The 13,558-nt window shown below is 44.4% G+C and overlaps 1 protein-coding gene across 1 annotated transcript in view; it reads left to right on the top strand.

The window, feature by feature from the left end:
- The window catches only part of ABCD2 (ATP binding cassette subfamily D member 2), a 65,058-nt gene extending 61,242 nt beyond the window's left edge, over positions 1-3,816 (top strand). Inside the window, exons 9-10 of the mRNA XM_077807856.1 lie at positions 344-469; positions 3,606-3,816. Of these exons, the coding sequence (XP_077663982.1) occupies positions 344-469; positions 3,606-3,816 (337 nt within the window). The remainder of the gene's footprint in view (positions 1-343; positions 470-3,605) is intronic.
- Positions 3,817-13,558: the final 9,742 nt, after the last annotated feature.

Below are 13,558 nucleotides of genomic sequence, written 5' to 3'. Positions count from 1 at the left end.
ATGTATTTTTATTAGAACTTTGGAGCTTCTATGATATTGTACAGCACTTGCAAACTTCTCACTAATCTGCTGCATGTAGAGTGAAGCCTCTACTCTACTCCCATGCACTAGTGGGTTATAATTAAAGACCAAGGCAGTTTTACCTGAGTAAGGGTTTGAGGAGTGGGGCCATTGTGCTGTTGCATACTAGCTTACAGTACTAGATGAGTGACAGTGGTCTCTGAAAACCAGTTATCTCACCCAACAAGCATCATCTCTGTTCTTTAAATTAAGCATTGTATGCAGTGTATAGGAATGTTGTGCAAAAACTAAATGAGGAACACGTTTTCTTTTCTTTTGAAAGACCAAAATATGCATTATTGGATGAATGTACGAGTGCTGTAAGCATTGATGTTGAAGGAAAGATATTCCAAGCTGCAAAAGGTTCTGGGATATCCTTGCTTTCTATCACACACAGACCTTCTCTTTGGTGAGTATATCCAAGTACTTACAATGGGGGGTTATTTTTAGCTTTCTACCAGATGATAGACTCACTTTTCTTCTGTGCTCCAGTACACTTGTTAAATCAATATCTATGCTCCTTTTAAGATAACTTGACTACAATAATAGACATGGAACTGCATTTAGCATTGATTTTCTCCCTTTTATGTACACCTATTTATTTCCTTTTTTTTAATGCATTTTAATTTTTCACTCTTAATAGCAACATGCAGATAGTGAAAGAGCCAATTAATTAATACATCATGTCACAGCTGCAGCAAATATCACAATATTATTCTGTAAACATGAAGGGAAAAGATAAATAGAATGGCTACTTCTCAGGCAGGTTGTCCATTGCTTGGAAGAAGAAGATGGCCAATATGTCACCAATATAATCTCCTCCTTTGTCTTTCACAAGTAGGGTGACCAGATGTCCCTGTTTTTTTTTTTTTAGGGACAGTCCTGATTTTTGGGTCTTTTTCTTATATAGGCTCGTATCACCTTCCACCCCCTGTCCCAATTTTTCACACTTGCTGTTTGGTCACCCTATTCACAAGGAGGAACAGACCCATCATTTATAGCATCAATTATGCATTCTAATCCTGCAATGTTTTTTACCTCTCAGTGCACCCGCAAGCAGGAAATCTGTTACTAAATGGGAACCGTTAGTTCTCAAGTCCAAGTTCTCCACTGCCACCTTCTTTTTTTATCCTGTGACAAAAGGCTTTGTGCCCTCTTGACCTCACAGTTGAAATATGCTGTATTACTGTCCCATTCCCTTAGCTTCTCTGAGAAAAGGATTGCTTCCGCCATATTCCTCCCTAGTCAGTGAGACTAGTCACAGAGCAGAAAGCAAAGCATGTGTAGGATTGGGGCCTAAATTATGAAAAAAACTCAAATGACAGGAAATCTGGAAAAATAGAAGTTTGCCACCCCCAAGCTCAGCTCCCATATTCCACTTATTTTTAAGAGATTAGATTACATTAAAAATAAAAAAACAATTTAAATATAAAAAAGGGCAAGCTTATTTTAAAATCACTGGATAAGAAAGCAAGTATCTAGTTAAATATGGGCGTGGGGGAGAGGTGTCTAGCCTACAAGAGAGTGAGACCCCAGAGGGAGCTTCTGTGTATTGGTTTGGATTGGAGGTCTGTGTCCCCACTGTTTTTACTTCTTTTCAGATAATTATGCTGGTCAGGCAGGTTTCCAGTTCCTCTTGTAATCTCCATTTGTTTATCAAAATTATCATCTGATCTGATCGTTTGATAGCAAGAGAGACAAATTTTAATACATCCATTTCATAAACTTGTGGGGAATAAACACTGCGTGTATTGGTCTTGAATGGGAAGAAAGAAGTACCAAATTCTGAGATTTAGACTTAAAACGTCTTCAACTCAGCTATGCTTCCCAGGGTATTGCCAGGCAGAGACAGAAGATTAGATTATGAACTGTTCTCTCTTCCTCAAGGATAACACTGGACAATACCAGTTATTTTATGTTTCATGCAGCAGATAGTCTGAGATGGCTGATTAATGCTGTCTGGGAGAGCAGCCAATTTTCTTCTCAGGACAGTGTCTTCTTTCTAATTTATGTGTCTTTTGGGAGTGGGTATAAGAGGATTGGTTAAACAATCTGTGCTATACAGAACAATGCATGTGAAGTGGTCATTATAATGATACAATTCTATCTCATCTGCTGATTATGTCATAAACTGTGGAAGTTTATTAATTTATCAAATCTCCTTTATGGAATTACATGACTTTGATAATCACCACTTTGTGATGTAGTTCGACATCAATAAACTTCCTTTCAATTACCCAGCTCATAACAGCACATCTGCTGGAACCCCACCCCCCCATGTTCTTAAGTATCTGTATGTGTCTTGAAAAAGTCAATGTGCAAATCTTGTAATATTTCTTTGAGCACACGCCCTGCTGCTGATTGAAAGATCTATGACACCTGTGCTGAGTTGTTTTTTTTTCCACTACTTGCAAATCAAGGGACACTGGAGAACTGAAGGGTTTGGACAGGCAAAGCTTATAGTCAGGGCTTGAAATTCAGGAAAAATGACATGCAACATAAAATAAATACAGTCGCACCAATAGCATTCTGATGCACCCAGTCCTGCAAAATATCGGGACCTGTGGACTTTCTGGTAGGAAGGTATATCATCACATAGAAAGTAACATAAAGAAAATTAAATGGTCTATATGCTCCCTCCGTTCTGTGGAGTGGAAGGGGTCATTTTATATAAATGGGGGCTTGGGCTTGTGTAGAGGTCCCATAGCTGTGGAGTTGTGATGTCTTTGTGTGAAGGGGACTCCCTGCAGCATGAGGCATTCTGCTCAGGTAAGCGCACATAGAGAGCAGCTGCCGCTTCTCTTCAGGTGGGTGGGCAGGAGAGAAGGATTTTTCCTTGGCTGGTTGAGGAGGTGTAGAGGTCTCGGCTGCTTTGGTGAGTGCAGCCAGGAAAGAGGGCTCCCTGCTGCCATTCCCCTATGACAGAGAGCCCCAGATGCTGCTGCTGTTACAGTATCTGAAGAAACAGGGCTTTGCCGGGCAGCACAGCCTCAGCCGCCATTGCCATTCCTTGTTGGGCAGCCAGGAAGTGGGAGACAGCCACTTCCACCCCCTGAAGCCAAAGGCCCTGGGGTAGCACCCCTAATAACCCAGTTGAGGGTGCCCACCAGCACCACCTCAGCAGGGAGCTCTGAGAGGGCGGGGGGCTCAATTGCTGCAAACCGTGGCTTGTCTTTGTCTACACTCAGGGGTCAGCACCAGTGCAGCTACGTAGACTGCTGACCGGCAACTGCTGAATCCCTGTGTAGGCAAGGCCTTAGAGTAAGTCCCAGTGACTTTCAATGAGACTTAGGCTACAAAGTTCTGAAGTCTCTTTTTGAAAATGGGACTTAGGCTTCCAAGTCACATACTTGCTTTTAAAAGCTTTTCCCAGTGACTGTAAAAACGGCCCATTCTCAGCCATGGTGGTATTGCAGCGTGAAGATGTTTTATACAAAAGTGCCTGGCTCAAAGTCTGCCTTAAGGCACTTAACACCCAGGAACCTCAAACCTTACTTACAAAAATGTCCCTAAAGCCATTACTAATATTTTAAATTCTTCTGCAGGAAGTACCATACTCACTTGTTGCAGTTTGATGGAGAAGGAGGCTGGCGTTTAGAACAATTGGACACTGCTATCCGCTTATCACTCAATGAGGAAAAACAAAGACTAGAATCCCAGCTTGCAGGAATTCCTGAAATGCAGCAGAGACTGAATGAACTTTGCAAAATCTTGGGAGAAGATTCAGTGCTTAAAACAATGGATAAAGAGGAATAAATATCTTAATTTATGTTTGATATTTTTAATTATTTTTAGTTAAAAGCTTTATAAATTTAACAACACTTGTTTGCATGCATTGTGGTAGGCTTAGAGCATAGAAAAACGTAGTCAGCAAAAAATAGGGCTTTATAAGATTTTAGCATTTTGGTATTAAGGAAGAACGTAGTTTGAACCCTGAAAAGTAGATCAGCAAATGCACTTTGTACAAGATTAGTCATGAGAGCTTACAGTAATTCCTAGTGAAAGCCCAATTCACCTTTGTTACCGGCACAGTTAGATGTGCTTGGTGAATTCTTGCTTGGGAGTTGATGGGCAGAATGTGCTCTCATGACAGAATGCCCTGTGCATATGATATGCCTGCTAAACAAAGCAAATCTGGCGGCATGGAGCAATGCAAGGCAGGTTTTGGGTGAGTATGCACATGCATGCAAAAATCTAGTTTGGGTACAAGGAAACATTTTCCTGTCTATGTGAAACCAATCTGTTCCTCAGCTGAGCTGTATGCATGTTGTTAGTTGCATTTCCCTAGGAAATAACAACATGACAGGCAGCCCAGAAAATAACTGTCATAACAGCAGCCATCCAACTGTCCTTTCAACCAATTAACAGGGCTTTAACAAGACAGATAATACACATGTAGAGTACAGAATGCCACAATGCATAATTTAAGAAGCCTTTTTTCCTCAGGACATGTACATTAATTCCTAGTAACCTTTCAAGGGATTATGAATGCGAATGCCCATTATACAGTATACTCTAGTAGGCAAGGCATTGGATCCTGAGTCAGACTCAGGTTCTGTTCCTGGCTCTGCCACTGACCTGCTGTGACCTCAAGCAAGTCACTACTCCTCTCTGCCTCATTTCCCTATCTATAAAAAGAGGATAAGATGACTCACAAGTGTAAGGCACTTTGTGATCGATGGATGAAAAGACCTATCTAAGATCCAGGTCTTTTTATTAATGCACCCTTTAGTTTTCATGAGCTACCACCCTGATAATAAAAATGCCCAGCAATTAGAGTTCTTTAAAATGTTACAGCCCTGTGTAACCATCAGTTAATGCCCACAGCCCCTCAGAAAGGTGAGTAAACATTGCTATCCTCACTTACAAATGGGAGAACACACAAGTTTGCAGCCATGTTTTCAGAAGTCTCTAATTTTTTTTTTACCTCAGTGGGAGCTGTGGTTGTTCTGAACCTCTTGACAGTCAGCCTGAAGGTAGCTCAAATGCAGCATGCTTCTGGAAACATTGACCTTCTTAGCACCTCACTCAAGGCCAAACATGCAGTGAGTCAGGGTGAGAGACGGGAATAGATTTGAAGCACTCTCAAGTTCCAGTTCCTCGAGAACACAGTGCCTCTGACCTTCCAGATAAAAGGTTTGCTGCATCCATATTTTACTTGACAGCAGCACAAGGGTAGATGAGACAGGATGAAGAGAGAGTGCAGTCCAGAAATGTGCAACGATCCCTTCCCCCTCTGGTACAACAGGCCACTCATAATGGACAGCTCTGGAAGGTAGAATAGGAAGGGATGGCTTTTGAAAGTGTTTAGTCTGCTTTGGGGAAACAAGAGAGGCTAAGCAGAGAGAAATTGGATCTGAAGTTTGGTGGGTCTGTTTTAAAAGGAAAACAGTTAATTGTTAGGGGATTGCTGTGTGACCGGTGCTTTGCAGGCTGACAAAGCTCCGTTGCAAAACACAGGCGATGTATTAAGGCTCAGGGAGGGTTTAGGCCATTTGCCTAGCTGTACTCACTGCTAGCTCTTCCATGGGGTACTTCAGACTGGAGTTGCATTGACATTAGTCGCAGAGACGGAAGCTCAATACGCTTGTGCTAGAAAAGACTTCAAAACGCCAGCAGTTTGCCACTGCCCTTAGCTGCGGTTCCTGTCAGGAGGAGATCAGCTGTCATTCCTGCTAGTGCTCCACAGAGGACTCCAGCGCCATCCTGATTGTGCCCCATTTCTGGTAAGCGCCACCCACTTTTCACAGTTCAAGAGTAGCTGTTGTTTTGTGGCAACGCAGCCACCTAACAAACATTTATCTGTACCTAGAGATTGCAGCATCTGAGCCACTCACAATCTGTAATATCCTTAGCCTCACAACACCCTGTGCAGGGGAGAAGTGCATTGTACAAAAAGACAATGTGACTTGTTCAAGGTCCCAAAGGAAGGGTGGGGTAAGCAGGGAATTGAACCCTCAGTGAGATCAGCCAGCCAGCTAGCTCAGGAGGCAGGAATGATACATGACCCCTCACCCCTTGTCTCTGCCTCTGTGGGCACTGCCCTTTCAGAGTCATTTCACACCATGAGTGTCTAGTCTCAGCAACAGGGTGTGCAGAAGACCCCTCCTTGTCCCACATTCTCAAAAGGTGTTTAGGCTCCTAACTTCCATTAATTTCTCTAGAAGGTGGGAGCCTACATATCTTCGAGGGACTGGGCCCTTGTGCCTATTTTTCCCCTTGCACGCCCATGCAGAGCTAGCCCCAGCTGAGCTCATTGGTTTAAGGAATTTCATGTGCTAAAATCATAATGGAACCAAGGCCAGATGCTGGATTGTGCAGAGCACTTCTGCGTGGGCTGTGAACACCCTCAAACCCTGTTCAAATTAATGGAAACTCAGGGTACTCAGCACTTCACAGGATCTGACTACTACAGGAGAAAAGGCCTTGAGCAGAATTAATATAATCTCAGGAATGGGGAAAGGTGTTATCTGGAAAAAAATTTAAAATACAAATTATCCAGCAAAACTAATTCATTGAAGGTCAGGGGTTTGTTTTGTTTTAAACATGTTTAAAAACAGTCTCTGCTCTCTGGCTATTAACACTGCAACTGCAATGAATGTTTGCTTTACTGATCAGTTTTGGTTCTATGCTAATTTCATCATTTAGGGCTGGATTCTAGTCTCATAGATCAAACTCCATTAAAATCAAAGGGAGTTGTGTCTGCACGAGGAAAGCAGGATTGGAGAATTTGCAATAGTAACTTCCTCCCTAAAGCCACTAAAATGATTTTAATTCTATAATATCCTTTCGGTAAACTCAAATTTATCTTTGTGCATGTGCAAGTCTTTTTATAAACTTATGTCCAGAGGTTTCAACAATATAGGGTATAGAATGTTTATAAAGTTTAAAATGAATGAATTGCTCAATCAAAGTTGTCTTTGTTCTGTTTACATTTGGTTTAATGCCCTTTAAAAGCAGATCATTTTTAATGCAATAAATTATGCTTTACAGTTGTAATTTATTTCAACACCAAATAAATTCATGGCATTTGCTTTACAATTGTACTGTGTTATTTTTGAACCATTCAAAAAGCAGTCCAAGGAGCACGTGAGATCTCTGCCTGCACTATACTAAGAGAGCACCCGGATAGGGCTGGAGTGGCACTACATTCCTGAAAGAGGTAAAAACTTCATGGGATTTTTCAGTTTTTGAAGAGAGAACCTGCATTTCCTTCATAGAGGAGTAAAGGGCTCAGATCCACAAAGGTACCTAGGCACCGAATGCTCCTTGATTTCAAAGGGAGTTAGGTGCCTAACTATCTTTGAAGCTGTGGGCTTTGCTGTCTAGGACAGACTGAAGTGACAGGCTGCTGCTTGGCTTCTCACATCCCAGGCCAGCCAGCTTTAGGTTGGAATTGATCTGTGACAGGAATGTAGCCACCATTTGCAGTGAGGTTTAAGGGAGAGGGTTTGACACTGTGTGAGAGCAGCACAGGCAGGATCAGCTGAAATTAGCGAGACGAGTCTCAAAGGCTGTCAGGGCAAGTTTTAACCCTACGGCACCAGCATGAACTACTAGTATCGGGACTTGCCAAACATCCCATACAAACAGGGCCAGATTAAACTTTTGTGGGCCCGGCGCCAAACCTGTTTGTGGACCCCCATGGAGGCAATGGAGCATGGCGGGGAGAGGTCAGTCCCCAGAGCGAGGGGCCAGCCAGGGGCAAGGCATGGCAGGGACGGCCCCAGCCCAGTGCGAGGGCACTATTTATACACTGGCAGTTGCCAGAGACAGTGGTCCGCCCGACCCTGTGCTACCAGCATGCCCCTTCCCCTTGAGGCATGCTGGCAGCACACAGCTTGGGCCACGCAGCCCCCCTGCCCATGACCAGAGCCCCCACTTGACCCACTATGCCCAGCGCCCCACCAGATCCCCTCCTCACAAATGCACAGCACCCTGCACAACACCACCCCTGCCACAGCCCCACCACAACTGCCCGGCATCCCACACAGACCCCCCACTCCCTAGTGCCCCAACACACACATCTTCCCTGCCCCCTCACAGCCCAGTACCCATCCCCCCCACCAAGAAACTCCCCCACACTCTGCCTCCTGGCGGCAGTCACCTGCCCTGATGAGAGGCAACTCTGGTACGATCAGCCAGACCAGGGCCTGCGTCGGCCGGGCTCCCTCAAGACCACTTGCCTGGAGGGACCCAACTAAGCCCCCTACACTCTGTTCCCGCCCCCCACTGGCTGAGACTGTCCAGGCTTCTGCACCAGTCCCAGGCGGCTCAGCTCCAGGGAGACAGGCGGGGCCCCACAGGTGGTGGGAAGCAGAGACTGCCTGGAGCTGGATGTGCACTGGGGTCCAGCAGAGAGGAGCAGGGGAGTGGGGCCAAGGGGCGGAGAGGAGTCACCACCCAGCCGGCAGGCAGGCCAAGAGGAGCATTTGGTGGGCGGGGGAAGTGGGGTCTTGGGGCTCAGTGCAGTGCAGGCTGGGGCCCCTTCTGAGCATGGGGCCAGCTGGGGCCATTGTAAACCCAGCACTGCATGCAAAGTACTTGCTCAACACATTTGCTGTTGTGTTGTGGACACCCTGAGCCCATGCCCCAAAGGGTTAACTAGTCCTAAAAGAGACAGGACACTCAGCATATGTCTACACTGCAAATAAAACCCCACAGCTGGCCCATGCCAGCTGACTCGGGCTTGTGGGGCTGTTTAATTGTGGTATAGACACTCAGGCTGGGGCCCAGGCTCTAGGATCCTGTGATGTGGGAGGGTCTCAGAGCTCAGGCTGCAGACTGAGCCAGAATATCTACACTGCAATTAAACAACTCTGTGAGCCCAAGGCAGCTGCAGTGTAGCCAGACGCTCAGGCCTGCCCTGCGTTAATTATATTGATAGGCTCAGAGCAGGTGCTCTGCAAGGTGCGGGAAGGAAACTGCATCTTGCACAGGCTTGCTCCACAGGTGCTCACATTGCCCCTTGTCAAGGTTCCTTCCCCACTCTGAACTCTAGGGTACAGATGTGGGGACCTGCATGAAAACCCCCTAAGCTTATTAAAACTTCCCAAGGTACAAACTATTTTACCTTTTGCCCTTGGACTTTATTGCTGCCACCACCAAGCATCTAACAAATATATAACAGGGAAAGAGCCCATTTGGAAACATCTTGCCCCCCAAAATCCTCCCCAAACCCTACACCCCCTTTCCTGGGGAAGGCTTGATAAAAATCCTCACCAATTTGCATAGGTGAACACAGATCCAAGCCCTTGGAGCTTAAGAACAATGAAAAAGCAATCAGATTCTTAAAAGAAGAATTTTAATTAAAGTAAAAAGAATCACCTCTGTAAAATCAGGATGGTAAATACCTTACAGGGTAATCAGATTCAAAACATAGAGAATCCCTCTAGGCAAAACCTTAAGTTACAAAAAGACACAAAAACAGGAATATACATTCCATTCAGCACAGCTTATTTTATCAGCCATTTAAACAAAACAGAATCTAATGCATATCTAGATAGATTACTTACTAAGTTCTAAGACTCCATTCCTTTTCTGTTCCCGGCAAAAACCGCACAGACAGAGAGAGCCTTTGTTTCTCCCCCCCTTCCAGCTTTGAAAGTATCTTGTCTCCTCACTGGTCATTTTGGTCAGGTGCCAGTGAGGTTATCCTAGCTTCTTAACCCTTTACAGGTGAAAGGGTTTTTCCTCTGGCCAGGAGGGATTTTAAAGGTGTTTACCCTTCCCTTTATATTTATGACACCCCTGGCCCCAGATCTCCTGAGTGAGCAGCTCCGGGGAAGGCCATATCGAGGCTTGGGGGAGGCGAGTGGGTGAGGCAGATTGGAAATGAATTCATCTATCACATTCTGGGGTGCAATCCAGACTCGTGAGGGGTGGTGTCACCATCTTCTCCCTGCAACTTAGGTGCCTCACAATGCTTTGTTGTTCTAACTCCCATTCTGGACTGCCCACAAACAGCCAGAGAGCATGCAGGTCACACCCTGAGTGTCTGTGTATAGCTACAGCCCTGGTACAGCAACACTGACCCCAGCAGCCTGTCAGCAATGCACCAGCCACACTCTGGCTTCCATCAGCCTTCATTACTACTTGCAGGGTGACCCCAACCATAGGCACTGACCTAGGAGTCCAGGAGGTGCTGGAACCCTGCTCCACCCCTAGGCCCTGCCCCCACTCCACCCCTTCCTCCAAGTCCTCTTCCCGCCTCAGGCCCTGCCTCTGCTCCGCCCAGACCCCACCCCACTCCACCCCTTCTTCCAAGCCCCCATCCCACCCCCAGAAGGCACATACTAGGTGCTGGGGCTGCAGACCAGGGCAGCAGCATGCAGTGCTGGCAGGAGGGGGATGTAGCCAGGCGGACAAACACCGAGCCAGGGTTGGAAGTCTCAACCTGTGGATTTGGGTGGGCCTTGTTGGATGCTAAGTGGGTGGGCTGCAGCCCACGTGGGGCTATACTCCTCACCTCTTTCTGCCCCCACCCCACCTCTTCCTGAGGTGCTGGGAGAGAGGGGGAGGTGCCGACCTGCAGGGCTGCCAGTGGGTGCTGAGTAAACACTGGGGGGTTTTTTTGGGTGCTCCAGGGCTGGAGCACCCATGGTGTTGGGTGCCTATGACCCCAACATACTCCTAGTCCTGAATTTTCAACAAAACTTGTGTTCTGCACTATCCGTCCCTCTCCTGGGCAGTTCAGATATTAGAGGTCTGTTGCCCCTGGAAGGGTTCAATATGCCAGTTTGTTATCTTAATTGGAGTCACCAAACAATTCCATTTAAACACAACACTGGATTAGTTTTGATTAAAGAATAAAGCAAGTTTATTTAACTACAAAGAGATTTTAGGTGAGTACATAAGGCACTAAAGTCAGAAATGGTTACAAGAGAAATAAAGATAAAATGCTTTCTAGTAACTAAGTTTTAACAAACTAGATGTGGCTCAAGATAAAATCCTTACCCCATGCTCTCAGCAGCACTGCTGATCACGTCAGGATCTGCCTCCAAAGTTGAAGGGGCTGGTTCCTTTCTTCTCTTAGGTGAAAGAGCAAGGGAGCAGCAGAGAGAGTGAGTACCTGGGGTGTGTTTGCCCCTCAACTTTATATTCCAGTCACTCTTTCAAATGTATTTTCCTGAGGATTACCCCTGGATAAAGTTCCTTCCCTCTGTGAAGATGGAGACATGGGGTCTTATGGTGAAAAAAGTTCCATGTTGTTGTTTGCTAAAATGTAGATTGACCTGTTCCTGCCCCTGACCTCCTACTTTGCTGCCAAAGCATGGTCACCTGACTACTGATTACCAATCAGCTTTGATGACACCTGGCTAGCGGCATCATCTTGTCCTTTATCTTTGAGAAACAGGTTTACCGCATCCCAGGACTTGTCTGGTAAACATATTTCAGTCATAATTTCAGCTTGTGTTCCCAATTGTACTTATAATGTTTCTACATACATACTGACCAGCAACCTATTAGTTTTCACATGACACCTCACAAGGCACTGGAATGGGTCACCTAGGGAGGTGGTGGAATCTCCATCCTTAGAGGTTTTTAAGGCCCACCTTGACAAATCCCTGGCTGGGATGATTTAGTTGGTGTTGGTCCTGCTTTGAGCAAGGGGTTGGACTAGATGACCTCCTGAGGTCCCTTCCAACCCTGATATTCTATGATACTATGATTCTAAGGCATATTTTGTACAAAGATTATTATAATGGTGTGAATACAAGGGTGCATTCGGTCTCACACCACAACCAGTTAAGCTGCAGCCATAGCTCAGTGGTGTAGTGGTTAAAAAAAAAAGAAGTAGGTAAACCTAAATTAAATTCCACATTCCGCAAATAAGTAGTAGGTAAATGCCATTTACTCTTGACTACACGACTCCACAGCCATTTCATAAAGTTCAGGTGCAAAAAATGCATTATAGTACAAGTATGTTTCCTCACACATCAAAGAACATAACGTACTATATTATTAAATCACAGATGGTAAACATAGAACCAGAGCTCCACATTCTAATGAGTCTCACCATCCATGTTTTGACAGGCTTCCCCAGGCAAAGAAGATCAAAAAACTGTGTACTGTCTTGTGGCTTAAACGCTACAACTGTAAAAGAAACTGTTCTGGCCCTCATCACTCTGAAGGCATGATACTCACACTGAAGAACTTAATTGGTCAGGGCATTGACTAAATATAACTCAGCAGAAAACAATATTAAACTGCCAGAGAGACTAAAAAAAAAAAAAGTTTATGGGTAATCTACAAATTCTGGTTATTCCATGAATAGAAGCATATCTCTAAAGACACTCCCCAAGCAGTGTCCAAGAACTGCCCAATTGTTACCATGCCCTTTTAATGTTTATGTATTTATATTACTTGATGTATTAGTAATATATTAAAATATGTTTATTAACTTCAAATTGACTGGGTGTGTTTGTTTGGCTTATACTCTCATTTAAAACTAAATATTTCCAGACATTGTCAAGTTCTTTTTAAAACCATTTTCATTCAACTATTCATTGTTTGTTAATTAATTAGAATTTCGTAAATAAATTTTTTTCCCAGTTGATTTTGCATATTTCAGCTGTCAAAACTGACCTTTTTCCCTTGTGTTTTCAATGGACATTGGAAATAATAACACACACACACATTATATATAAATATTCCTTTTTTCCTGTTAGTACCTTTAACCATAAGATGACATAATGATGACAGAATCTCATTTGTAGATTAACACAAGAACCAGGAGCAAAATCTCTGGGTGTGTCTGGGTAAATCCCACATAAAAGTTGCATACTTTGAAAAATGACTTGCAAATGGCGTTATGGGTTTTATTTACCTACATTTCAAACCTAAAGGACATTATATTCCAGATCTTCATTACTGTATTAAATAAAAATTGTTAAATGAATTTCACCATACTTACAAAACCTAAGCAGGGTAATGCAACAGAAAGCAGGATGTAAAACATAAAGACAGAGAGGAGCAAAACTATCAATAATGTTCAAACACCCTTGCTCTTTATAACTCTATTACATGTACTAAAGGGTTCACTGACCTTATGTGTCTCCTCTGCAGGAGTTTAGGACCAGGAAGGGCCTGGTACTGCAAGTTGTTCTGTAAGACATTCTTTCCCAGGTAAGTAGTTGCACTGAAGGTCAGAAATACACCTGTGAGTAAAAGTTTGCAGGATTGGGCCCTAGATAGGTATAATAAAGGATTTGATGACTCTTCCATTGGCCCACCCATTATACCATGCTGGTTGATCTGGGACAAGCACAGAGCCTATCCCTATGACAACTCAGTCTGTTGCCCTCCCCACTACAAAAAGCCTGCCTGGAGCCACTACAGGAGTTAGGTAGCATGCATGGCTGTTGGTTCTGGGGTGAATGTCACTGAACTCTGCCAATGGTGAATGTGACTGTGTACCTGTTCATTATCTATTAAAATTAATAAAACTCTCTGAGAAAGCCATACCCTATGGAACAAATATTTCACAATTATTATT

This window comes from Eretmochelys imbricata, chromosome 1, assembly GCF_965152235.1.
Source record: "Eretmochelys imbricata isolate rEreImb1 chromosome 1, rEreImb1.hap1, whole genome shotgun sequence".
NCBI classification, from domain to species: Eukaryota; Metazoa; Chordata; order Testudines; family Cheloniidae; genus Eretmochelys; species Eretmochelys imbricata.
This window is presented reverse-complemented; position numbering and strand designations above follow the sequence as displayed.